At 40.1% G+C, this 24,292-nt stretch overlaps 1 protein-coding gene across 1 annotated transcript in view; it reads left to right on the top strand.

Moving 5' to 3' along the window:
* Nucleotides 1–235: 235 nt before the first annotated feature.
* ADGRG7 (adhesion G protein-coupled receptor G7) overlaps nucleotides 236–24,292 on the top strand; it is a 71,728-nt gene continuing 47,671 nt past the window's right edge. The window contains exons 1-6 of the mRNA XM_045583790.1: nucleotides 236–359; nucleotides 485–683; nucleotides 17,608–17,673; nucleotides 18,510–18,623; nucleotides 19,886–19,990; nucleotides 20,421–20,572. Coding sequence (XP_045439746.1) covers nucleotides 572–683; nucleotides 17,608–17,673; nucleotides 18,510–18,623; nucleotides 19,886–19,990; nucleotides 20,421–20,572 — 549 coding nt within the window. The 5' untranslated portion in view covers nucleotides 236–359; nucleotides 485–571. The remainder of the gene's footprint in view (nucleotides 360–484; nucleotides 684–17,607; nucleotides 17,674–18,509; nucleotides 18,624–19,885; nucleotides 19,991–20,420; nucleotides 20,573–24,292) is intronic.

A 24,292-nucleotide genomic window follows, 5' to 3' on the forward strand; every position in this document is an offset into this window, starting at 1 on the left:
ACAGACAGACAGACAGACAGACAGACAGACATCAATTGATTGCCTCCCACATGGGCCTGGACCAGGGTCAGGAATCAAACCTGCAAACCAGGCACATCCCTTTGACAGGGAATTTAATGCATGACCCTTCAGTTTGCTGCAGGAAGATGCTCTAACCACCGAGGACACCAACCAGGGCTTCTTTAGGTTTCTTTTGTTTTGTTCCCTTCCCCACTTCCTTGCTTGTCAGGACCTTTATTCTTTGACCCTGTTAGTTATTCCCTCCCCTTCTTTATTGCCCTGAGTTCTCTTCCTTTTTCCACACTCCAATCACTTTTTTCATGTTCTCATTCAGTGAAGATGAGGAAATTGCAAGCAGAGAATGCACCTTTCATTCTGTGATTCGAACTGTATTCTCCCTGATGACCCTAAAAATCTCCTGAAAAATAAGGATATCTGCCTGAAAGGTCGCTAAAAGAAAAAAAAAATATTTTTATTTTTTTGGAATAGTTTCTGATTAAACTTCTTGGCTCGAGAAGAAAAGACGCTCGTTACTTTTCACCCAGGAGTGGATTTGTGGCTTGACTTCCCCATGGCTGCCTGCCGTGTGTGTGACCTCAGGGTGCTGGTGGCCATCGTGTGTGGGCTGCTGACCGCCGTCACTTTGGGACTGACCACCTGGATGGCTGTCAAGATACTGACAGGTAATATCATCTTACCATGTTTCACTTAGAGCGAGAGAAGGAGTGGAGCCGCTGTCCCGCACCTGCCACAGGACTGAAAAGTGCCATGTCTAGATTGAGGCTCCCGCTGGGATATGGTTGTATGTACATGACTACGTGTGTGTGAGTGGGCAAGCTGATAGGTGATATGGTTGAATTGGCCTCTTTATGCTCTTTCAACTCCTGATTCAATGGAGAGAAGAATAATAATTAAAGCCATTAATAACACATGTTTGGATTTGTTTAGCTAAATCTAAGAAAGGAAAAACAGTTATGGACACACACATACACACATACTCAAACATACATAGAATAAAATTCCATTTCAAAAAGGAAGTTTAAGAATGTGTTCTCTAGGGTTGTAAATAAAATGGTAACACAGTTTCCCCACAAAGTTCTCCCTTTTCAGGCATAAAACAAAAAAACTACTAAAAAATTAATGTAATTTAGAAAACAATTTTCCTGGTTATTCAACAGATATTTTGTTAGTCACCCTATGTGCTAGAGCTGACCCAGGGGAAGGGGGTGGGGAGGTCAGTGGTGTGTAGAACAATGAGGTTAAAGGAAAGCCCCAGGATCTCCCAGCAGAGGCTTTCTGCAATCCCGCGCTGTTCCTGTGGGCTGTGCAGGTTCTCTAGGAGGGACTCAACCCTGGGGGTGCTCAGCACTCCCCTTTTGTAAGAAGTTTCTAATGAAATGGAGTAAATAAGAGTAAATAGTGCCAGTTATGAGAGGGCAGAAGGACAGGTGTCCCTCCGAGGGGGCAGCTGTGCAGGACAGAAGGGTGGCTGTAAGGATCAGCTGCAGAGACAGAGGGAGTCAGACACTTTGGCTGTGATGCCATGGTAGCTGAGAATAGATCTGGCTTTTCCCTTTCCCACCAAAGAACAATATTTCCAGACGACTGTATTTGTAGGATTTAGCAAATTAGCATGAGAAAACGTGTCAGAGAAAAAAAAATCCCTGGTAAAAATTAAACTTGGGAAAATGTTTTTGTTTGTGTGTTTAAAGCTTATAAAGTAGTTTAGTTGAAGTTTAAAAAATGTATAAATCCTAGAGTTTGCTCCATGAAGGCTCCTAAATTTGTAAGACCTTATTTAAAGGTGTACTTTTAAGAGGGTTTTCCTCTTTCCCTCTTCCTCCCTCCCCTCCCTTTTTTTCTTCCTATCTTTATGTGGCATCTTCTTAAAAAAATGTACATTCATTTTTTTAATTTAAGTTTTTTATTGCTGACACTATTGCAGATGCCCTCCATTTCCACTTCCTTTGCCCGCCTCCACCCAGCCCCCGTACTCCCTCCCTTGGTCCTCTCCACACTGTTACCTGTGTCCATGGGCTCTGCATACAAAGACATCTACTTTTAAAGGGAAATTTGTGGTGACTTATAAAGGACACAGGTACAACAGAACCATTCAAACAAGGACCAAAGTACAAAAACATCTTAAGCAAGAGGACAGGGTGGGGAACAGATGTATATGAAAGTCAAAGCTAGGGGGAGGTGCTCAAAATAAATATAGAACAAGTCCCTGAGCTTCCTGACCACTGAGCCCCAGACAAAGCAGAGCAAGAAACAAAGAGCTCACGTAGAAGCATCCCAGCTCCTCAGAAAAGACCAATGTTTCCTTGCTCTAAGCAGAATTTTGAATTAGCTCTTTATATAAGTACAGCCCTCAGCTTTTGGGTAAACCACATTGAACAGGAGGGGGTGACCACTATCATTTAAAGAGAAAGATTGAAAGACTGATATTTTGCTTTGTGCATTTTATTCAGATTTTGTTTAGTTGGTAAATTTGAGTCTACTCCCTTCCATTCATTCCATTCTACTCTTCTCCATCTCTTTCCACCTCATCTCATTCTCCCATCTTATGTAATTATTGAATGGTCCCCTTTTGGTCCTTTACTGGGAATACAAGTGAATTATTTTTTAAATTTATATTTTTAAGGGGAGAGTCATGAATATTTCATTATCCCATATTACAAAATTGACAATTTGACAAATTCTTACTATATTCTAGGCACTATGCTAAAAAATTTCACATACCTTATTTCATTTAATCCTGACAACCACTTTTTGAGGCAGACGTTGTATCCATATTACAGATGGGGAAACTGACGCTCCTAGAATGTTTTAATGTTTATGTAGTTGGAAAGTATTGGGTTTGGATTTTATTCTAACCATTCTGACTTCATTATCTGTGCTCATTATTCCTACATCATTCTGCCTAACTGGAAACAAGACGATGTTAACCCAATCAATTAATTCATCCTGGTGACTGCCTTTACTAGAAAGATTTCTCACATCCCCACAGTCCCAATATACACTAGCCATTAACTAAACCACAAATGAGCTAATTTCTGTCTAATTATTCTGTACTAGTTTATCTTTTTTTGGTTTAAATATCAAGAAAGTGCTTCAAGATATGGCCTTTGGAATGTCAATGACCTTCTGTGTTATATAGAAAAGGTTTTTATTCTGCTCCTATGTCTTAACAAGACCTCTTGGAAAAGATCATGGTTCAGGGCTCTAGTCCTGATGAAACTGACAGTACTTCATGTGAGTAGACATGATTTTTTTTAGGATTGCTAGAATAGTCTTTGGTATTCTTACAAGCTGCTGAAAACATTATAATAATAACTAGTGGCCCAGTGCACAAAATTTGTGCATGTTAAAAGGGGATTTATTAGAGGAAATATTTTAATTTTGTTCTTTGACCTTTATATATAATAGAAGTGTCAGAGATGAAAGAAAATCAGTGAAATGTGTATGAAAATCTTTCTCCTGTCAGAGTTTGGGGTGCGCTGCTGGACCCAGAGTCAAGTCCCTGCCCACCCATGCCATCTCAAAATCACGCGAGACCCAGACCCAGCCTGTCCCACACTCATTGGGCAAGATCCAGACCTGGCCAGCTCCGCCCTTGTCAAGCCCCATCAGGTGGAGGTGGGGGGGTGGCGCAGCCTCAGGTCCCCTGGCCTGGCACTGGGTCAGGGGGCTTGGCCTGAGATCCCCCATCAAGCCCTGCTGGGCGTGTGGGGGAAGGGTGTAGCCTCAGGTCCCTCTAGATTGCTCGTTAAGGCTCCTTACAGGAACTCGGCCTCCACTATGGGTGCAGCCATCCTGTGTTATGGAAACCCCACCTCTGCTGTGGGCGCAACCATCTTTGTGATGGTGTAATGGTCAATTTGCACATTCTCTCTTTATTAGATAGGATGATCTATTTTCTACCAAGACATCATGACATTTTTGAAATAATCCTATCTAATAAAAGAGAAACATACAAAGTGACCGTATCTGTGCTACACCCACAAGCCATGCTCACCAGCCAATCAGGAATGATTATGCAAATTAACCCACCAACTATGGCGGCAGCCACAGAGCAAAAGAGAGCAGGAGGCTTGGGTTTCCCCTGGCAATGGAGGAAGCCAAATTTTCTGCCCAACCTGGCCTGCCTGGGCCTCTGCTTAAGGCTACAAAGTTTCAGTTGTAGAAGATAAATAAATCCCAGATACCAGGGCCTCCGCTTGGGTCGCCGGGGGGTGTGATTGGCTTGCAAATCACCACAGGCCCCTCTCCCAGGCCACCCTATGCTTCAAGGGAATCCCCGCCCTGATCCAGGACACCCTTCAGGTCAAACCAGCCAGCTCCCCTGTACCAGATCTCTATCCTATCTAATAGAAGAGTAATATGCAAATTGACCATAACTCCAACACACAAAATGACTGCCCCCATGTAGTCAAAGATGGCTGCCCCATGTGGACACAAGATGGCCACCACAAGATGACCAGCAGGGAGGGCACTTGGGAGGGACCAGGATTGCAAGGGAAGGCAGTTATGGGAGATCAGGAACAGAAGGGGAGAGCAGTTAGAGGGACCAAGCCTGCAAGGGAGGGCAATTGGGGTGATCAAGCCTGCAGGGGAGGGCACTTAGGGATGACCATGCTGGCAGAGGAGGGAAGTTGAGGACAACTGGACCTGCAGGGATGGGAAGTTGGGAGGGACCCAGGCCTGCAAAGAAGGGTGGTTTGGGGGGGACCTAGGCTTGCAGAGAAGGGCAGTTGCGGGGGACCAGGTCTGAAGGGAGGGCAGTTAGGGGCAATCAGGCTGGCAGGGGAGCAGTTAGGCATCAATCAGGCTAGCAGGGGAGTGGTTAGGGGGTGATGAGGCTGGCAGGCAGAAGTGGTTAGGGACAATCAGGAAGGCAGGCAGGTGAGCTGTTGGGAACCAGCAGTCCTAGATTATGAGAGGGATGTCAGACTGCCTGTTTAGGCTCAATTCTACTGATTGGATCTAAACGGCCAGTTGGACATCCCTTGAGGGTCCCAGATTGAAGAGAGTGCAGACTGGGCTGAGGGACCGCCCCCCTGCCCAATGCACAAAATTTATGCACCAGGCCTCTAGTATATATATTTGAATATAATAAAAATATACATATATACAAATAAATAATATAGAAGTAAACACTGATACAATATGTATTAATCCATAAAAATATTGCCAAGTTTAATACTTTCTCTATTTATGCTCTCAGGAACAAGATGTCCTATGCATTTGAAGTTTTGTTTGGTAAAAGTTTTCTCAAAACTATTGGTGACTTTTATAATTTTTAAATGAAACTCAAGGCTTGGAGTTCTTTAATAATTTCAGATTGCCTGAAACTCTTCATTTATTGTTTTACATGTTGTCTTCTTCTTTCAAGTTTAGATTTTAGGTTAAAGGTCACCTCCTCAAAGAGACCTTTCATATCCACCTAGTCTAAGATTATCACTCCATTCACTCTTTTTCATATATATTTTTTCATAGCTTTAAAAAAATAAATCTTAATTGTTCAGATTATTACAGATGTTCCTCTTTTTTCCTCTTCTCAACCCATTTCCCACCCACCCCATGCCCTTACCCCCCGTCACTGTCCTTGTCCATAGGTGTAAGATTTTTGTCTAATCTCTTCCCACACCCCACATTCCCTTACCCCCAAGAATTGTCAGCTTACTCCCTTTCTAAGCCCAAGATTCTATTTATTATATTCATCAATTTATTCTGTTCATCAGATTTTTTATTCGCTTGATTTTTAGATTCGCTTGTTGATAGATATGTATTTGTTGTCACTTTGTTGTTCATAATTTTTATCTTTACCTTTTTCTTCTTCTTCCTCAACATTTCATATAATACTGGTTTGGCAGTGATGAACTCCTTTAGCTTTTTCTTATCTGTGAAACTCTTTATCTGACCTTCAATTCTAAATGATAATTTTGTTGGGTAGAATAATCTTGATTGTACGTTCTTGCTAGTCATCACTTTAAATATTTCTTGCCACTCCCTTCTGGCCTGCATAGTTTCTGTTGAGAAATCAGCTGACAGTCATATGATACTCCCTTGTAGGTAACTAACTGTTTTTCTCTTGCTGCTTTCAAGATTCTCTCTTTGTCTTTTGCCCTTAGCATTTTAATTATGATGTGTCTTGGTGTGGTCCCCTTTGGATTCCTCTTGTTTGGGGTTCTTGGTGCTTCCTGGACTTGTAAGTCTATTTTTTTCACCAGGTAGGGGGAGTTTTCTGTCATTATTTCTTCAAATAGGTTTTCAATATCTTGCTCTCTCTCTTCTTCTAGCACCCCCATAATTCGGATGTTGGTATGTTTGACATTGTTCCAGAGGCTTCTTACATTGTCTTCATATTTTTGGATTTTTTTTTTCTTTTTGCTTTTCCGGTTGGGTGTTTTTTGCTTTTTTGTATTTCAAATCTTTGATTTGATTCTTGGGATACTCTAGTCTACTGTTGAATGTCTGTATATTATTCTTTATTTCAGTCAGTGTATGCTTAATTTCTGACTGGTCCTTTTCCATTTTTTTGGCATTCTCACTAAGATCCTTGAAGGTCTCACTAAGTTCCTCAGAGGTTTCTAGAAGATTCTTGAGTAACCTTATAATTGTGGTTTTGAATGCTATATCCAATAGTTTGCTTTCCTCTGTTTCTTTTATTTGTGACATCTTTCTTTGCCTCTGCATTTTGGCTGTTGATAGAGTGCCCTTGTGTGGTAGGTGTCCTATAGGGCCCAGTGGCTCAGTCTCCCTAATTACCTGAGGTGGACACTCTTGGTGCACCCCTTTGTGGGCTAGGTGCACAGTCTTGTAGTTAAGCCTTGACTGCTGTTGGTATCATTGGGAGGAATTGATATCCAGGCAAATTGGCTGTGAGGACCAGCTGTGTCTACAATAGAAGAACTGTGTTGGAGACACCCTTATGGGGCAGGACTTGCTTCAGTGGGGCTTTGGTGCTCACTGAGTCTGCCCCTTGAATGTGTCGCTTATGGATGTGAAGAGTTGTAATCTGGTATTGTCTCACACTGACCACTGGGTATACTGGCTTTTGGATCTCCAAGAAGGTGAAAAGTCTTCCAGTGCCAGAGGCCACCCAGCATTAGCTACAGCTAGATCTGCAGATTCCTCTTCTTTGTTTGGAGTTTAGAAATGCCCAGGTGAGGCCCAGCTGTGAAGCAAAGGAGGCTACTGCCTCCAAGAGCCTTGGGACTTCTTTTGAAAGCTTTTGAGCTCTCTGACCCATCTGTAGTTTGTTAGGTTGCAAGAGAACAGGCCATTCATATGTAAATACCGATATGCACAGCTTGGGTGGGGTTGTAAACTGGGTGAGGTGGGGTCTCAGGGAATCACCAGGGTGGAGCAAACAGCAATGGCTGCCAGTCAGCCATCTCTGCATCTCTGCATTTCTGTGTCCAGTGCCCCCACACAGAAACAATGATCGCTTCAAGCACTTCTGAGAAAAAACTGCCCTTATGTCCCAGCCCAGTGCCAGACAGTTCAGTTTCTCCTTGTATGAATCTGGGTCCCCAGAGTCTTGCCTGGAACTTGAGTTCAGAGCAATTGGGAGCTTATATCTCCCTCCTGATTGAAAAAAAACAAAAAAACAAAACAACAACAGCTACCCAGTTGCCAGCCCATTTCGCATGTGTCTCAGTACCTCCACATCTCCACACCTCCTACTAGTCTCAATGTGCTTTTTTCTTTTCTTCTACTTGTAGAAATTCCACTCAGCCAGTTTTTCTGTGGTTCTGGATGATAGCTGTTTTGTCTTTTAGTTGTAGTTTTGATGTGGTTGTGGGAGGCAGCAAGTACAGTTGTTTACCTATGCCACCATCTTGGTTCTCTCTTTTCATAGCTTTTATCACTTCATAATTTTTAGTTATTTGTTTTCTGGTTGTTGTCTCCCCAGTTTTAAAATGAAAGTTCCTAGAATAAGTCAGGGACCTGATTTACTAATCTAGTCCCTGTACCTAAACTGTATTTGAACTATAGTTGCCAAAACACAATTAATGAGTAAATGAAGAATTATGTAAAAAAAAAAAAAAAAAAAGGAAAGAAACTGAACAAAGAGTTACCAAATAGCTATATTCAAAAGTGAAATAACAGTTGCCTCTAAATCTATGATAATCAAAGCATAATATGCTAATTAGACCAAACATCCTTCTAGACAACCTTCCAGATGAAGCTGGGGCTGCGAGGGAAGCCTGGGTCCTAGGTGCCAGAGGGAAGCAGGTGCCAGCAGCCGGGGAAAGGAAGGACTACTCTTGCACGAGTTTTGTGCATTGAACTTCTAGTATTAAAATATACATAATTCTGGATTTGTTTTTATAGGCAACACAGACACTATTTTGATTTTCTTTCCCTGCTTCAAATTGTGCAACATATTGACTATTTTTGAGACTCTGGCTTCATTAAGATCTCTCCGACTGTGTGTGGTCTCTTTGTTTAACCATATGATCCACTATCTTGGAGAATCATTTAAGTTGGAGCAAATCTAAGTTTTGACAGCCCTCCAACCCTTTCTCATTGGGCATTCTTCATGGAATAGCGCCCTCCTTGTCCTGTGTATTTTTAGAGTCGTGCTCTATCTCTGCTGGAGCTGTGCTTTCAATAGTAAGAACCTTGTAACACAGAAGCAGTACAACTTTTATGTCCCATCACACTTGATGATAAAAGCAAAATTAAAACATTACTAAGCTTTATTGTCTACCTTTTCATTGACATTTTCATTTTACAACTTGAGCCAAGTTTGAGTTAAACATAGACAAATGTCGATGTCCATAATCAGAATAGTAGGGGGTGTTTTTTTGTTTTTTAACTCTTACCAATGGGAGAATATATTAATCTCATTACATATTAGCAGTGCTGATTATGATTATCCAACCTTATCCTATGCCTTTTCTGGATAATAGGAATTCCTGCTCTCTGCCATCATGACTGCCTTTACAGATGCTCTAGCCTTTATTCCCTATCACAGGACATGCTTATGTCTCAGGCTTTAATAGGTTGAAATATTCCCAAGCCCCAAGGTTAGACTTTATAGCACTGAAATTCTTGCACAATAAGAAATGTATGGCCTTGGTTGGTTTGGCTCAGTAGATGGAGTGTTGGCCTGTGGACTCAAGGGTCCCAGATTCGATTCTGGTCGAGGGCATACACCTTGGTTGCAGACACATCCCCAGTGGGGATGTGCAGGAGGTGGCTAACTGATGTTTCTCTCTCATCAATGTTTCTGGCTCTCTCTCCCTCTCCCTTCCTTTCTGTGAAAAATCAATAAAATGTTTATTGGGGGAAAAAAAGGAAAAGAAATGTATGTTGTTGGGAAGGAAAGCTTATTGGTTCTCAGAAAATAATTTGTCCACAGATTCTTGGCTTTCATTTTACTGATTTACAGTACTTTCTCAAGAGACAAAGTTGATAGTAAATCAGACTCATATAACTGTTCCTGGTGGAAAGGTTGTGTTTCGGGGTAAAAAAAAAAAAAAAAGATCCAGAGAAGTTATCTGAATAGAGAAAGTTGGGTTTTAGGCAGCTGTAGATTAGTCTCAATCCCGCTGTTGTAAATCTCTCATTTGGTCTGTTACCAGTCTCTCTTCTTGCTTCTTCATATAACCATTCTCTAAATCAAGACAATAATTTCTATAAACAGAAAGGGAATTTTGGGGGGAATAAATCTTTTGTAATAGGCTTAGGAGCATGGGTTATTTTCACACCAGTAGTGATGTTTAAATTGCTGATTGATTCTATTTTTCAAGTTACATTTTTTGATAATTTTTATGAGTTTATTTAAGCTAAAGCTGATAACAATGGCCAGGAAGCAAGATCTCAAATGCCCCTAAAGTAACTTTCTCTCTTTTTTTAAATCCTTACCTGAGGATATTCTCCCCCCACCCTCCTGCCCCAATGATATTTCAGAGAGAGTGGAAGGGAGGAGGAAAGACACAGGAGAGACACATAGACTGGTTGCCTCTTGTACTTGCCCCCACCGGAGTTGGAGAATGTGCTACAAGTGAGGTACATGCCCTTGACCAGAATCAAATCTGGGATCCTTCAGTCTGTGGGCCAATGCTAACCACTTAGCAAAACTGGCTTTCTTTCTTTAAAAATTTTATTTTTGACAGTATTAGAAATGTCCCTCACTGCCTGGCTGGTGTGGGTCAGTTGGTTGAGTGTTGTCCCATGCACCAAGAGGTTGCTGTTTGATTCCTAGTCAGGGAACATGCGGAGGAGTTTCAGGATCAATTCACAGTCAGGGGCATGCAGGAGACAGCAGATTGAAGTTTCTCTTTGATGTTTCTATCTCTCTCTCCCTCTCTCTCCTTTCCTCTATCTCTCTAAAATAAATAAAAACATATTTAAAAAACCATTTCCCCATTTACCTTCTCCACCCACCACCCACCCAACCCTAGGCCTTCCCCACATTATTGTTTGTATCCATGGGTTATACATATATTCATATGTGTTCTTTGTTTCATCTCTTTCCATTTCCTCCCCTCCCCTCCCCTCCCCTCCCCTCCCCTCCCCTCCTCTCCCCTCCCCTCTGAGATCTGTCATTCTGTTCCATGCATTCATGCCAAAAGTCACTTTCTTAAATTAAGAACCTAGGAACTTGGCTTAATGGAGTTTTCCTTGATTTCAAGTTATTAGATATTTTTACTTGAAATTCTGAATACAACCAGCACCCAAGGATCTTTGGTAAAACATATTATTGAAGATCTACTATAAAATATGGTGGTGAAGAGTGTATACAAGAGTTGGCGGGGGTTGGGGGGTGGAGGTGGGAATGGGGGAGTGGGAGAGTATTAGAATAGGGGGAAAAGTCTCTGGAGCCAGACTATCTGGGTTCAAATTCAGTGCCAGCACTTATTAGCTGAATAAATTTGAGCACATTCCTCAATAATTATTCCTTAATATTTTATTATGGGAATAATAATAAGCCCTACCTTTATAGGACTTTTATGAGGACTAAATGAGTTAATATATTTACAGGTTTAAGATGATGTCTAGTACCCTGTGATCACTCAAGAAATACTTGCTACTATTTTGAGTTATGAATTTTTAAATAATTTAGTGCACAGTTTTCTCCCCTCTCTGAATGATTCCTAGAAAAGTTGCCATTGACCTAGATTGGACCTTTGGATTAAAGCAATTTATCAAATTGAAGACCTAAAATAGGTTTAATTATTAAGTTCAATTGACTAGCTCAAAACAGGAACAGTCCTAAGAACTGCCATATATTCCTGCATTTGTTTAAAAAATATTTATATTACATTATACTATTGAGGAAAGTTTTATTAAAATATTAACCAGTTTATTAAAATAGGTAAGTAGTTAATATTGAACACCCTTTATTTTCAATAAAGATTATACACTTTATGTATATTGGTTTTTTCCCCACAGTGGATTAAACTTTCCTAAACATGTCACTCTTTATTATCCGTGATAATGTTTCTTGCTCTGAAGTCTACTTTGTCTGAAATCAATGTAGCTTCTCTAACTTTCCCATTACCTTACTTTTAATCTATTTGTGTCTTTTATTTAAAATATTTTTTTAATTTTATAGTTAGATTTTATTTTTTATTTATTCTTTTTTTAAATTAAAACATTTTTTAAATCCTCACCTGAGGACATTTTATTTTATTTTTTATCTTGAGAGAGAGAGAGAAATAGGGAGAGAGAGAGAGAGAGAGAGAGAGAGAGAGAGAGAGAGAGAGAGAGAGAGAGAGAGAGAGAGAGAGAAACATCAATTAGTTGCCTTCTCTGACCTGGAGTCAAACCTGCAACTTTTTGGTGTACTTGACAATGCTCCAACCAATGGAGCCATCCAGCCAGGGCTTTTATTCATTCTTATAGTATCTTCCTTATAATTAGTATATTCAGGCCATGTTGTTTTAAAGTGATTATTGATATATTGGATTAACATGTACTATATTTGTAACTGTTTTTCTTTTTCTTTTCTTTGTTTCTTCCACAGCCATTGTCTATTCTGCCTTCTCTGGCTTTAATTGACCATTTTAAGTGATTTCATTTTCTCTTCACTCTTAACATATCATTTATCCTTAAAAAACATTTTCATGGATGTCCTAGAGTTTTCAATATATATTTACAATTAATCTAAGTCCACTTTCTAACAACTATATATATATATATATATATATATATATATATAGCCTCATATGGAGTATCAATCTTCCTTCTTATCCCTTATAACATTTTTGTCATTCATTTTATTTATCTGTAAGCTGTTATCACCTGATACATAATTGCTATTATTATTATTTTTAATTAATTTATTTATTTTTATTGATTATGGTCTCACATAATTGTCCTTATTCCCCCATTCCCATCCCAAACCCCTCCCTAGATATGCCCCCCCAACCCCTGTTGTCCATGGCCACTGGCTAGGCCCATATGTATGCACACAAGTCCTTTGGTTGATCTCTTCCCCTTACCCCCATCCTCCCTTACTTTCCCTCTGAGGTTTGAGAGTCTGATCGCTGGTTCTCTTTCTCTGGGTCTGTTTATGTTGTTCATTATTTCCTCTAGATGTGTGGGATCATGTGATCCAAGAAATACCCTTGTAAGAACCTAAACTGCAACAAGCCATAATGATTATGCTGAGAGGCAACTGAATCAGTCTGTAGTGAGTTCCTTTCTGGGCTATTAGTATTTTGAACAAATTATTATCTGTTCAATCAATTTAGAATAAAAAACTAAATGATTTTACAATATTTTACCTGCATTTATTTTTTTTCTCTAATTCTTTTCTTAAGTTGATCCAAGTTTCTGACCTATATTATTTCCTTTCTAAATAACTTCTTTTAACATTTTTGTTTTTGCAAAATAGAACTACTGATGACAAACTCCCTCAAATTTTTTCTCCATGAGTATGTCTTTATTTCTTTTTTACTTTTAAAGGATAATTCTTTGGATACAAGATTTTTTGTGTGTGTGGCAGTTTTTTCTTTTATTCCACTCTTATTGCTTGCATGGTTTCTGAGGAGAATTCCAAAATTATTCTTATACATGTTTCTCTATAAGGAAGTTCCCCCCTTCTTGATTCTTTCAAAAATTTCTCTTTGTCTTTTTACTTTCTACAATTGGAATAACATATACTGAAGAATAGTTTTTTATTTGCTTGTTTTTTACATTTATCCTGGTTGGCATTCTCTGAAACTCCTGGCTTTCTGTCTGTCATTTATTTTAGGATACTCTTTCTTCTCCCTTTGATAAGTATATATTATACCTTTTGTCCTCTAGTTCTTAGATATTCTGTTAAATATTTTTTTCTTTTTTTATTTGCTATATAGTTTGGAAAGTTTCTACTAACATTTCATCAAGCTCATCAATTCTTTTCTTGATCATGTCCAGTCTACTGATGAACCCATCAAAGGCATTCTTTATTTCTATTATAGTACTTTTGGTTCTTTTGATTCTTTCTTAGAGTTTTAATCTCTCTGCTTATATAACCCATTTGTTCTTACACACTGTCCATATTTTTCATTAAGTTTTTTTTTTAGCACCTATATATATAAAAGCCTAAGCAACTGAACAACTGGTCGACCTGTTGCTGTCATGCACACTGACCACCATCTCAATGCAGGAGCTGCCCCCTGGTAGACAGTGCACTCCCACAGTGGGAACACTACTCAGCTGACTGATTGACTCCAGATGCCAGGCTCACAGCTGGCAAGCACAGCTTCGGCCACATGACCCTCTCCCATCTCTGTGGCAGGGCTACTGGGGCCCAGATGAGCGGGAGCAGTCCACTCCCCAGCCTGGGCTTGGGCTCCTCCCCAGCCACCTGCCACTTCACATACTACTACATCCCTTGGGGGATGTCAAACTGTTGGTTTCAGCCTGATCCATATAGGCCAGCCTGCGCAGTCCGACATCCCCTGAGGGATCCCAGATTGTGAGAGGGCACAGGCCAGGCTGAAGGACCTCACTAGTGCACAAATCTTGTGCACCTCGCCTCTAGTATTAATCATAATTATTTTAAATCCCTAGTCTGATAATTCCAAAATCACGGTTGTATGTTAAGTCTGGTTCTGATGCTTTTCTTATCTCTTCAGGCTGTGGGTTGTTTTTTTTTGTTTTGTTTTGTGTTTTTTTGTTTCTTTTGTTTTGTTTTTGCCTTTTAATATGCCCCGTAATTTTTTATTGGAAGTCAGACATGATGTATTAGGTAAAAGGGGTTGAGGTACAGGTCTTTAGAGTAAGGTTTTAAGTTTATCTGACTGGGAGTTAGGCTGTGTTCAGTGTCAGCTATAATTGTAGTATTCCTTGCCAGTCAATCTCCCCACCTCTACTCCTTACCCTTTGTTCTTATTTTCCCACCACAGGTTACTTTAGCTATCCTTGAATTTCACATAAAAAGAAGCATACAACATTTACTCTTCTATAGTCTGAATACTTTTATTACTATAGTGTTTTAAGATGCCTCCAGGCCATTATTTTTATGCTTTTATTGCTAAATAATCAGTATGTCATTGTAGGAATAAAGCATAATTTGCTTATTCAGTCATCTGTTAATGAACTATTTGGGTGGTTTCTTCTTCTTTTGGCTGCCATGAATAAAATTGCCAGAACTGGGTTCTCTAGAAAACATTTTAAATTGAAGGTTCGTCTGCATACATGATTCAACCGGTGCTCATGGGATCAATACTTTCTGGGGAATGATGAAAGAAGGATTGGGTTGGTGGAAAAATTGAACTGTAACACAACTAAAGTTGGGTTAGTTCTTCAGGATTGCCCTCTGTGTTACAAATTACTATTGCTGCAGAACAAAGCATACCAAAACTTAGTGGCTTAAAACAGTGACCATCTATTATGTTTCATGGTTTTCCTGATCCAGAATTTTGAAGCAGCTTACCTGGGTAGTTCTGGATCAGGATCTCTCATGCAGTTGCCCTCAGATGGCTGGAACTGGGGTCATTTTAACATCTTCTTTGCTCATATGTGGAGACTGGGCTGAAAAGACTGAAAGAATGGGACAGCTGAAGCTCATCATGCTTCTCTATCTCTGTGTAGTTTCTCTCATTGGTATCTCCAGCAGGGAGGTCTTGGAGGAGACAGGTTTTTCAAATGTCACCTATAGTCTCCCATATATCCTGAGTGAGTGAGAGCCAAGTGGAAGCCAAATTTCTTCTTATGGTCAAACCTTAAAGTCATAAAATATCACTTATTCAATTCTATTGGCTGAGGCAGATACAAAAGTCCATTTGATTCCAGGAGAGGGAACAAACACCCTGCCTCTCAATGGAGAAGTGTTGTCATCATACTACAAGAGTGAGAAGGGGTGCATAGTACAGCTATCTTTGGAAAATATATTCTTTGTGGTATTGAGACTGAGGGATGAACCTTTATTTCCTGGCATTGACCAGCCATGGCATGTACAAGTCTTATGTACAAGTTTTGCATGTCTGTCTAGGAATGGAATTTCTGTGTCATCTTTAGCTTTATAAGAGTCTGTCACACAGCCTCCCAAAATGACTGTACCATTAGAACTTCCCAGCAGCAGCCGAAACTGGTTTGGCTCAGTGGTAGAGCGTAGGTCTGCGGACTGAAAGGTCCCAGGTTCGATTCCGGTCAAGGGCATGTATCAATACCTTGGTTGCAGGCACATCCCCAGTAGGGGGCGTGCAAGAGGCAGCTGATCGATGATTTTCTTTCATCGATGTTTCTAACTCTCTATCCCTCTCTCTTCCTCTCTGTAAAAAAAAAAAAAAAAAAAAAAAGAACTTCCCAGCAGCAATTTGCTAGAGTTCTAGTTGTTATACATCCTCAGCAACATTTGTCATTGTCAGTTTTGTAATTATAGTCATTTTGGTGGAGTGTAAAAGGATATTTCTTTTCACTGTGCTTTTAAATTACATTTCTCTGGCAACTAAGATACTGGGCATTTTCATGTATTTAGTGCCTGTGAATCCGCAGATAACGTCATCAAATATGTTTAAAGGTGTCTTTTTTGAAATGTCTATTTAAGTCTTTTACTCATTTTTTTTTTAAAGGGCTGTTTGTATTCTTATAAGTAATGTGTATATTTCACAACTTACAATTTACAAATTACAATTCTAATTTACAATTCTAGTTTATATTTATGGATACACTTTCCTTGATTATATATATACTAGAGACCCAGTGCACAATATTCGTGCACTTGGGTGGGGGGTCCCACCAGCCTGGCCTGTGCCCTCTCACAGTGCTGTAGCCCTGCAATCAATTGCCCCAAAGAGGTATGCCCTGTTCGCCCATCCAGGGCTCCTCAATGGATTGCCCCAGAGAGGTAGGCTGGAACCGGGGTCCCCACTTCGATGGCATGTGCGCAGGACCGTGGGAAGCCTGCCTCTGCTGGGTGTGCAGCCATCTCGTGACAGTGTGAGGGTATCATGTGTGAGGGCATGATGATTACTTAGTCTTTTATTAGTAAGGATGTAATTTTCTCCTGCTCCGTGACTCCCATTTTTATTTTCTTAATAGTGTCTTTTCATGAGTTGTAGTACTTAGTATTTTTTAAATATATTTTTATTGATTTTTAGAGACAAAGGGAGAGGGAGAGAAAGATAGAAACATAGATGATGAGAGAGAATCATTGATCGGCTGCCTCCTGCACACGCTCTACTGGGGATTGAGCCTACAACCCAGGCATGTGCCCTTGACTAGAATTGAACCCGGGACCCTAGGTCCACAGCCTGATGCTCTAACCACTGAGAAAAACCAGCGAGGGCTGGGTTGCTGTCGTTTTTTACACGACTCTGAAATTGATTTAACTAATAAAAATTCAAGTAAATATATACAATATACCCTTTACTTCTTAATTTATCTTTATTGTTGGAAGTACTATAGATGTCCTCCCCCCCCCCCCCCCCCCCCCCCCCATTGAGCCCTTTCACCCTGCACCCGCCCTTCCAGGCCTTCACCACCCTATTGTCTGTGTTAATGGGCTATGCATTTATATTCCCTGGTTAATCTCACCCCACCTAATCCCACTCCCGCCTTCCCACTGAGAATAGTATTTAGTTTTGATTAAGTTGAATGCATCAATTTTTTTCTTTTATGTTTAGTGCTTTTTGTGTGCTCTTTAAAAAAAATTGTCTTTCTCAAAGTTGCAAAGATATACTCCTATATTTTCTTAGACAAGATTTCTAGTTTTAGCTTTTGCCTTTAGGTCTATGGTCTTCTCAAATTGTGGTATGCTTACTCAGATCAGCACCATTTATTGAAAAATATTTTCTTTTCTAATCGAATTACCTTGGCATGTTTTTTAAATCAACTGAATAATTATGTTTAATCTATTTCTAAACCCATTAAGACTAGCTTTCTGCTGGATTTTCAGCCACACCTGCTGTATGACTGGGCAGTGCCCTTAGTGTGAAGACTGTATAAACTTGAAATATTGTTCAGATTTTGTCTGCTTTTCATTGTTATCCCATGTCCTCTAGTAATTTGTTGGTTTTACTTTTGTCCAGAGTTTAAAATGGTTATCTGTGGGAGGGTTAATATGGTACAATCTACTCCATCGTTATTGGAAGTGGAACTCCTCCTTCCTGTATTCTTAAGTTTAGTTAATTTGTTCATCATCCTTGTCTTCAGATTTAAAGACCTCAGTGTCCCCAACCAAAACTAACCAGTCAGTAAATCGTAATAATCCTATCTCAGGTATGCTTCCCGAATCTATTGTCTCATAACCTCCATAGAGCTACTGCTTTAGATTAGGGCCTCATTTAACAGGCCTTACTTGTCTCAGTCACTTCCCATATTGATTGAGATATCGTCCTAAAAAAGCATTCCTCATTATGTTGCTCACTTGTTTCAGGATCTTTCTAAACTCCTGTAGGATTAAATCCACTTGGCTTGGTCTATATGACCACTCATAATCCAATCTATAACCTGCTATTGCTCCACATAGAACCTGTGTTCCTGATATATTATGTTTTTCTCTATTTCTTGAACATATCAGAAGTTCCCATGTTTTTGTACTTTGTACTTTGCATTCTGCCTTCTTGGGCTATCCATTTGCATTTGGCTTTTCTAGATTTAGTCTTAAAATTCAATTCAAATAACACCTCTTCTGAAAAGTGTCCCTTGGATAGGTTACCTCTGTCCTCAACATCTCTCTTTTATATTCCTACAAATTTGAGTGTCGAGTTGGTTGGTCTGCCTACCTAATTTTATCTATCTATCTATCTATCTATCCTCTATCATCTATTTAAATAGCTATCATCTATGTTATTTATATAATGTTTTCCTAAGTAGATCTTCATCATCTTAGTCAACATGTTGTGTCTTTCAAATATGGGTGTGTTTTTTTGTATCTGTGATGTCTAGTTAGCATTCTTTACCCTATAATGATATTACAAAGAATATATCTCAGCAATACTATTCAAAGCAATAATTTTACAGATGGAAGTTAAAGGTCACAAAACCAATCAGCCACTTTACATATTATTCTGCTTTTTGTTTGTTTGTGTTTTTTTGTTTGTTTTTTTTTTAAGAAACACCTCCCTCCTCAGGAAGACCTTTTAAAGGGGACTGCAGGAATGGTGGAACCTGGCAAAATGGCACATGTCTTTGTACAGAAGACTGGAAAGGACTGAGATGTACAATAAGTAAGTTTTTTTTGGGATAATACTAAGGTGTGAGGTTTAAATGACTGTGTTACTAAAGACAGCAGCAAAATTTTTCAAGGCTTCTGTTAGTGATTAAAGTAACAAAGAGTATAATGATGATGGCTTTAAGATGTATTTGTTAGCTGGATAGCAAGAGTTGAATTTTCTTCTCGGGCTACTTACCTGTATGTTTGATACACCTTGTCTGTTTCCCAACTATCAAGTTTCTCTGTAAACTCAGCACTGCTTTTCTGTCTGGATGCAGTGTCTGATGCAGAGTAATGGGTGAAATTGTTTTTGCATGTCCTTCAACTGGTGATAAGCCATATCACATCATTTCAAATATCACAATTTTTACACATTTAACTTTTCTGAAATCATGATGCATCTTTCTAGCTACATATATACTTGGAGGAAGTTTTTGTCTTTTCTTCCTTTCTCTTAAAGAGATGTTATTAATTTAGTGGTTTGACTTCAATCAAAGGTCTCTCAAGATCGAAGTTCATTGTCACTTGTTGATCTGCAGTGTGCATCTCAGTACTCTGCTTGGGATCCAGGGTTCCAGGAACACACTCCCACCATTGTTACACTCCTACCAGTCAGCATATTCCACATACACACGACTTCGGCTTTGTTTTTGCTTTGACCACATCCTCATGAGGCTCTTTGCCACTCAAGGTTTTCAAGATTTCAACTAATTTGATACATTATTCTTGCTGATGTGTTAGGGATCACATCCTACCTCTGGCAAGTCATATATTGTGCACATTTTAACTGGAACCTGTTATCTAACATACTAGTTATCTTAATGGAAATAACCAAATAAGAAAATATGAAGTTCTTACCCAACCAGTGTTGCTCAGTGGTTGAGCATAGACCTATGAACCGAGAGTTCATCAGATTCCCCGTCAGGGCACAAGCCCAGGTTATAGGCACGCAGGAAGCAGAAGAGGAAACTTATCTTTATGTGGTTCTTCTAGTTGCCAGGCATACTCCCTATAATCTCAATGGTTCTCTCTCATCTATGTTTCTCTCTATCTGTCCCTTTGCTTCCCCCCTTTCTCTCTCTCAAATAAATAAAAATGTATTTTTTTCTTTTCAAAAAGAAAGTATGAAGTTGTTGGTGGGCCAGTCAGTACTATAAATTGTCTATTTCCCTTCACATTATACTGGCAAAGATTTGAATTTTGACTTTTATCTGGTTTGAAATTTGAAAAGAAAAGTATAATTTAAAATGAAAATTTTTTTTCTTTTTATTGTAGTTAATTTCTGTCCAAACAGTACCTCTGGGAATTTTACTTTTGGCAATATTTCAGTGGGAAGATATGGACCTTCCTTGGAAACATGTGGCAGGGACACTCACAATGGTATGTGTTTTTCTAAGTGTCTTCCTTGTTGGCATACAAATCACTGTACTGGTTATGCCTACCATCCCTCCAGCTAGCGTCCGGTTCTTGGGAGAGGCATCAAAGAAGGCTTTGGCTCCCTTTTATGATGCCAACGTTCGAAGTTTAGGGTGTTACCTCACATTATTCTAACTTTTCTGAAAACTTTACTGTGGATCAGCTGTCCATTCCTTTTACTACATCTTCGATTGGTTTATTTTTCCAGCTTATTCTGTCTCCTGGAGTTTGATCAGGTTCACATCTGCTTCTTAAGGTATATAATTCGCCTCAGTGTAAACAAGTAGTTACACTATTGGTTTACGCCATATCTGTGAAGGGACATACACAGGAGCATCTAGTTGTTGTGGCCATCTTTGCAAATGCTCTCTCTGTCTTTTTCTTTTTGTTAAAGCGGGCAGCCCAAGAGCAACCCGGCTGTGCTACCTTACTGAAGATGGAGAGATAGAATTACAAAATGCGACAATAGCAGATTGCAATACAAATCTGGAAACCCTGGGAGAGCAGGTATGCCCTATGGCCCATGTGATAGGCAACTGGAAAAAACCCTGATGGTCAAATCAATGCTATTTATTTATTTATTTATTTATTTATTTATTTATTTAATAAATCTTTATTGTTCAGATTATTACAAATGTGTTCCTCTTCCCTCCCTCAATTGCTCCCTTCCACCAGGTTCCTACCCCACCCTCTGTCCTTTCCCCATCCCCCATTGTCCTCATCCATAGGTGCACAGTTTTTGTTCAGTCTCTTCCCACACCCCTATGCCCCTTTTCCCTGAGAATCATCAGTCGACTGCCCTTCCATACTTCTGATTCTATTATATTCACCAGTTAATATTGTTCATCAGATTTTTTAATTCCCTTGGTTTTTAGAGTCACTTGTTGATAGTTACATATTCGTTGTTCATAATTTTTATCTTTATCTTCTTCCTCTTCCTAAATAACCCCCTTCAGCAATTCATATAATTCTGGTTTGGTGGTGATGAACTCTTTTAGTTTTTTTTTATTTGTGAAGCTCTTTATCTGTCCTTTGATTCTGAGTGATAGCTTTGCTGGGTAGAGTATTTTTGGCTGTAGGTTCTTGCTATTCATCACCTTGAATATTTCTTGCCATTCCCGTCTGGCCTGCATAGTTTCTGTTGAGAAATCAGCTGACAATTGTATGGGTGCTCCTTTATAGGTAACTACCTGCTTTTCTCTTGCTGCTTTTAATATTCTCTCTTTGTCTTTTGCTCTTGGAATTTTAATTATGATGTGTCTTGGTGTGGTCCTCCTTGGATTCCTTTTGTTTGGGGTTCTGCAGGCTTCCTGGACTTGTAAGTCTATTTCTTTCCCCAGGTGGGGGAAGTTTTCTGTCACTATTTCTTCCAGTATTCTTTTGGTATCTTGCTCTCTCTCTTCTTCTGGAATCCCCATAATTCTGATGTTGGTTCGCTTGAAATTGTCCCAGAGGTTTCTTACACTATCTTCAACTTTCTGGATTCTCTTATCTTCTCGCTTCTGCAGAGGAGTGTCCTCTGGCTCTTTGTGTTCTAAATCTTTGTCTTGATTCTTGCGATCTTCCAGTCTGTTTTTAGGACTTTGTATAATATTTTTTAGTTCAGACAATGTTTTCTTCATTTCTTGTTGATCCCTTTTCATATCCTCATAGGTCTCATTTATTTTATCAGCCTTTTTAAGGATATTGTTGCATAATCTTATAACTGTAGTTTTGAACTCAATGTTCAATCTTTTCTTTTCCTCCATCTCCTTCCTTTGTGTCCTTCCTCTTATCTGCATTTTAGTTGTTTCCCTGATTTGTTGGAATAGCTTTGTGTTCTAGGTGTTCTGGCAGAGCCCAGTAGCACAGCTTTCCCAGTTACCTGCAGTGGACAGTCTTGGTGTAGCCCTTTGTGGGCTGTGTGTGTAGTCTTGTTGTTAAGCCTTGCTTATTGTTGGTATCACTGGGAAGTGTTGATCTCCAAGCCAATTGGCTGTGAGGATCAGCAGTGTTTCAGCTAGGAGGGCTTCTGTACTCCGTTTGGATAGGGCGGGGTCTTGGGGTGGTGCAGACAATCTTTGGTTCCCTGTCAGTCTCACCTTAGAAAAGTCCTGTTCGCTGTGAGTTTCATAAGATTGGTTGCAGGCGCGCGCACCTCTTTGGTAAAGGCGCAGACAAGCTTTGGATTCCGGCCAGTCCCTTCTTAGAGAAAGCCAGCTTCTGGGAGAGCTTCTGTGCTCAGCCACAGATGGGACAGAGTCTCGGGTTGGTACAGACAAACTTTATTTTCCCTTTGGCTCCTCCCCAAGTCCCGCAGTAATGGCCCTGGCTTCACACAACTCGGAGAGATCTCTGCCCACTGCCTGACAGTCTGGCCTCTCCTTGACTGGGGCCGTCTATCAGAGCAATAGGCTGATTCTGTTTTCCTCTTGAACAAGAAAGCCAGCCAAGCGTTAGCTGTCTGCCCTCTCCGCTCGCCAGGAATAAGCCAGTAGCAAACTCAGCCCGGCCCACCCTCTCTGCGCCCTAGAGTAAGCCAGCATCTTTTCGCGCACAGTTCTCAGTACCTTCACAGTTCCTGAGGTTCAGTGCGCCTTCTCTCTCCTTCCCAGATGGCAGAGCCTCCTCTCAGTTAGCCATCCGGTGCTTCAGGGCAATGCCTCCCCTGTTTTCCAGTTCTAAATTCAAATTTGTTGTGGTAGGCTGCATTTGGGTGTCTACCCTATTGCCGCCATCTTGGTTTTCTCTCCAAATCAATGCTTTTTAAAACTTTCAAATTAGAAATAACAAAAACTAGTAATTAAACCTTTGTTGTTGTTGTTGTTGTTAATCCTCACCTGAAGATATTTTTTTCATTGAATTTTAGAGAGAGTAGAAGGGATAGAGAAAGAATGGGGGGGAGATGGGGGGAGAGAGTGAGAGATGAGAGAGAGAGAGAGAGAGAGAAACATTGATGTGAGAGAGACACATTCTTTGGTCGCCCCCCCCGCCCACAGAGAGAGAGAGAGAGAGAGAGAGAGAGAGAGAGAGAGGGAGGGAGAGAGAGAGAAACATTGATGTGAGAGAGTCACATCCTTTGGTTTCCTCCCCCACTCACCCCTTCCAGGGCTGGGAATGAACCTGCAACCCAGGTATGTGCCCTTGACTAAAAAATTGAATCCAAGACTCTTCAGTGTGCTGGCCGACAGTCTAACCACTGAACAACACCAGACAGAGCTAAAGCCTTTATTTTTTTTTAAGTTGACATCTATTTGTAAAAAAGACTACTGAACATGTTGGTTCTCCAAATTTCAGCAAAAATCTATAGCACATTTAAAATGACCTCATCATTTTTAAGCCAGTAAAGTTTTGACCAAAATGGATCCCTGACATTTAAGACCAAAAATGAAGGTATTTTGCCTGGCCAGTGTTGTTCAGTGGTTAAGCATTGACCTATGAATCAGGTCAGGGCACATGCCCAGGTTTAGGGCTTGATCTCCAGTAGGGGGCATGCAGGAGGCAGCCAATCAATGATTCTCTCTCATCATTGATGCTTCTATCTCTCTCTTCCTTTCTCTGAAATAAATAAAAATGTATTTTTAAAAAAGGAAGGTATGTTAAGGTTGTGAACCAGAACACAGAGGAAAATCTATGAGGCCTTTTGAGACAGAAAACTCCAGAACCTGATGAGAGTCTCAGAGCTGTATCCCTGAGCAGGTGAAATGGGAAGTACATCTAGGTAAATATATTTTTCCATGCAAATTAAATTATTTTGACTAAGGAGATACCCAAATGCAAATGCTAACACCTGCGGCCAAACAGGGTCGAAGAGGAAACTTCTCTCTCTTCTAGGAAGCAGGCCTGCTATTGATACATACTATTTCCCTTAATTTTCACAGAACCTCTGAGAGCAAGGTGTTATGCCAATAGTGTATATAATTACAGCTAATAACACTCATTACTGAGCACTGACTGCCTGCTAAGTGCTGTGCTGAACATTCTATCACATGTGCTGTTTTATCGTATTTAATCCCTGTAACACCCCAATAGACAAGTATGAACTTACTCATTTTATAGATGAGGAAACTGTGTTTCTGAGACGTGCAGTATTTTGCCTGATAAATCACAGCCAAAAGTGATGGTGCTGCTTTTTGTTTTAAAGTCCGCACTGAACCATATCGGCTCCCTAATTATACATGGGCAGCGGTGGAGGTGGGAGTAGGAGTGGTAGGAGGATATGGAGGTGGTGCCAACCACATAGGTTGTGTGAACCACACAGATTGTGGGAAAGACTTCATGTTCTGG

The sequence above is a fragment of the Pipistrellus kuhlii genome, unplaced genomic scaffold (assembly GCF_014108245.1).
Source record: "Pipistrellus kuhlii isolate mPipKuh1 unplaced genomic scaffold, mPipKuh1.p scaffold_m20_p_2, whole genome shotgun sequence".
NCBI classification, from domain to species: domain Eukaryota; kingdom Metazoa; phylum Chordata; class Mammalia; order Chiroptera; family Vespertilionidae; genus Pipistrellus; species Pipistrellus kuhlii.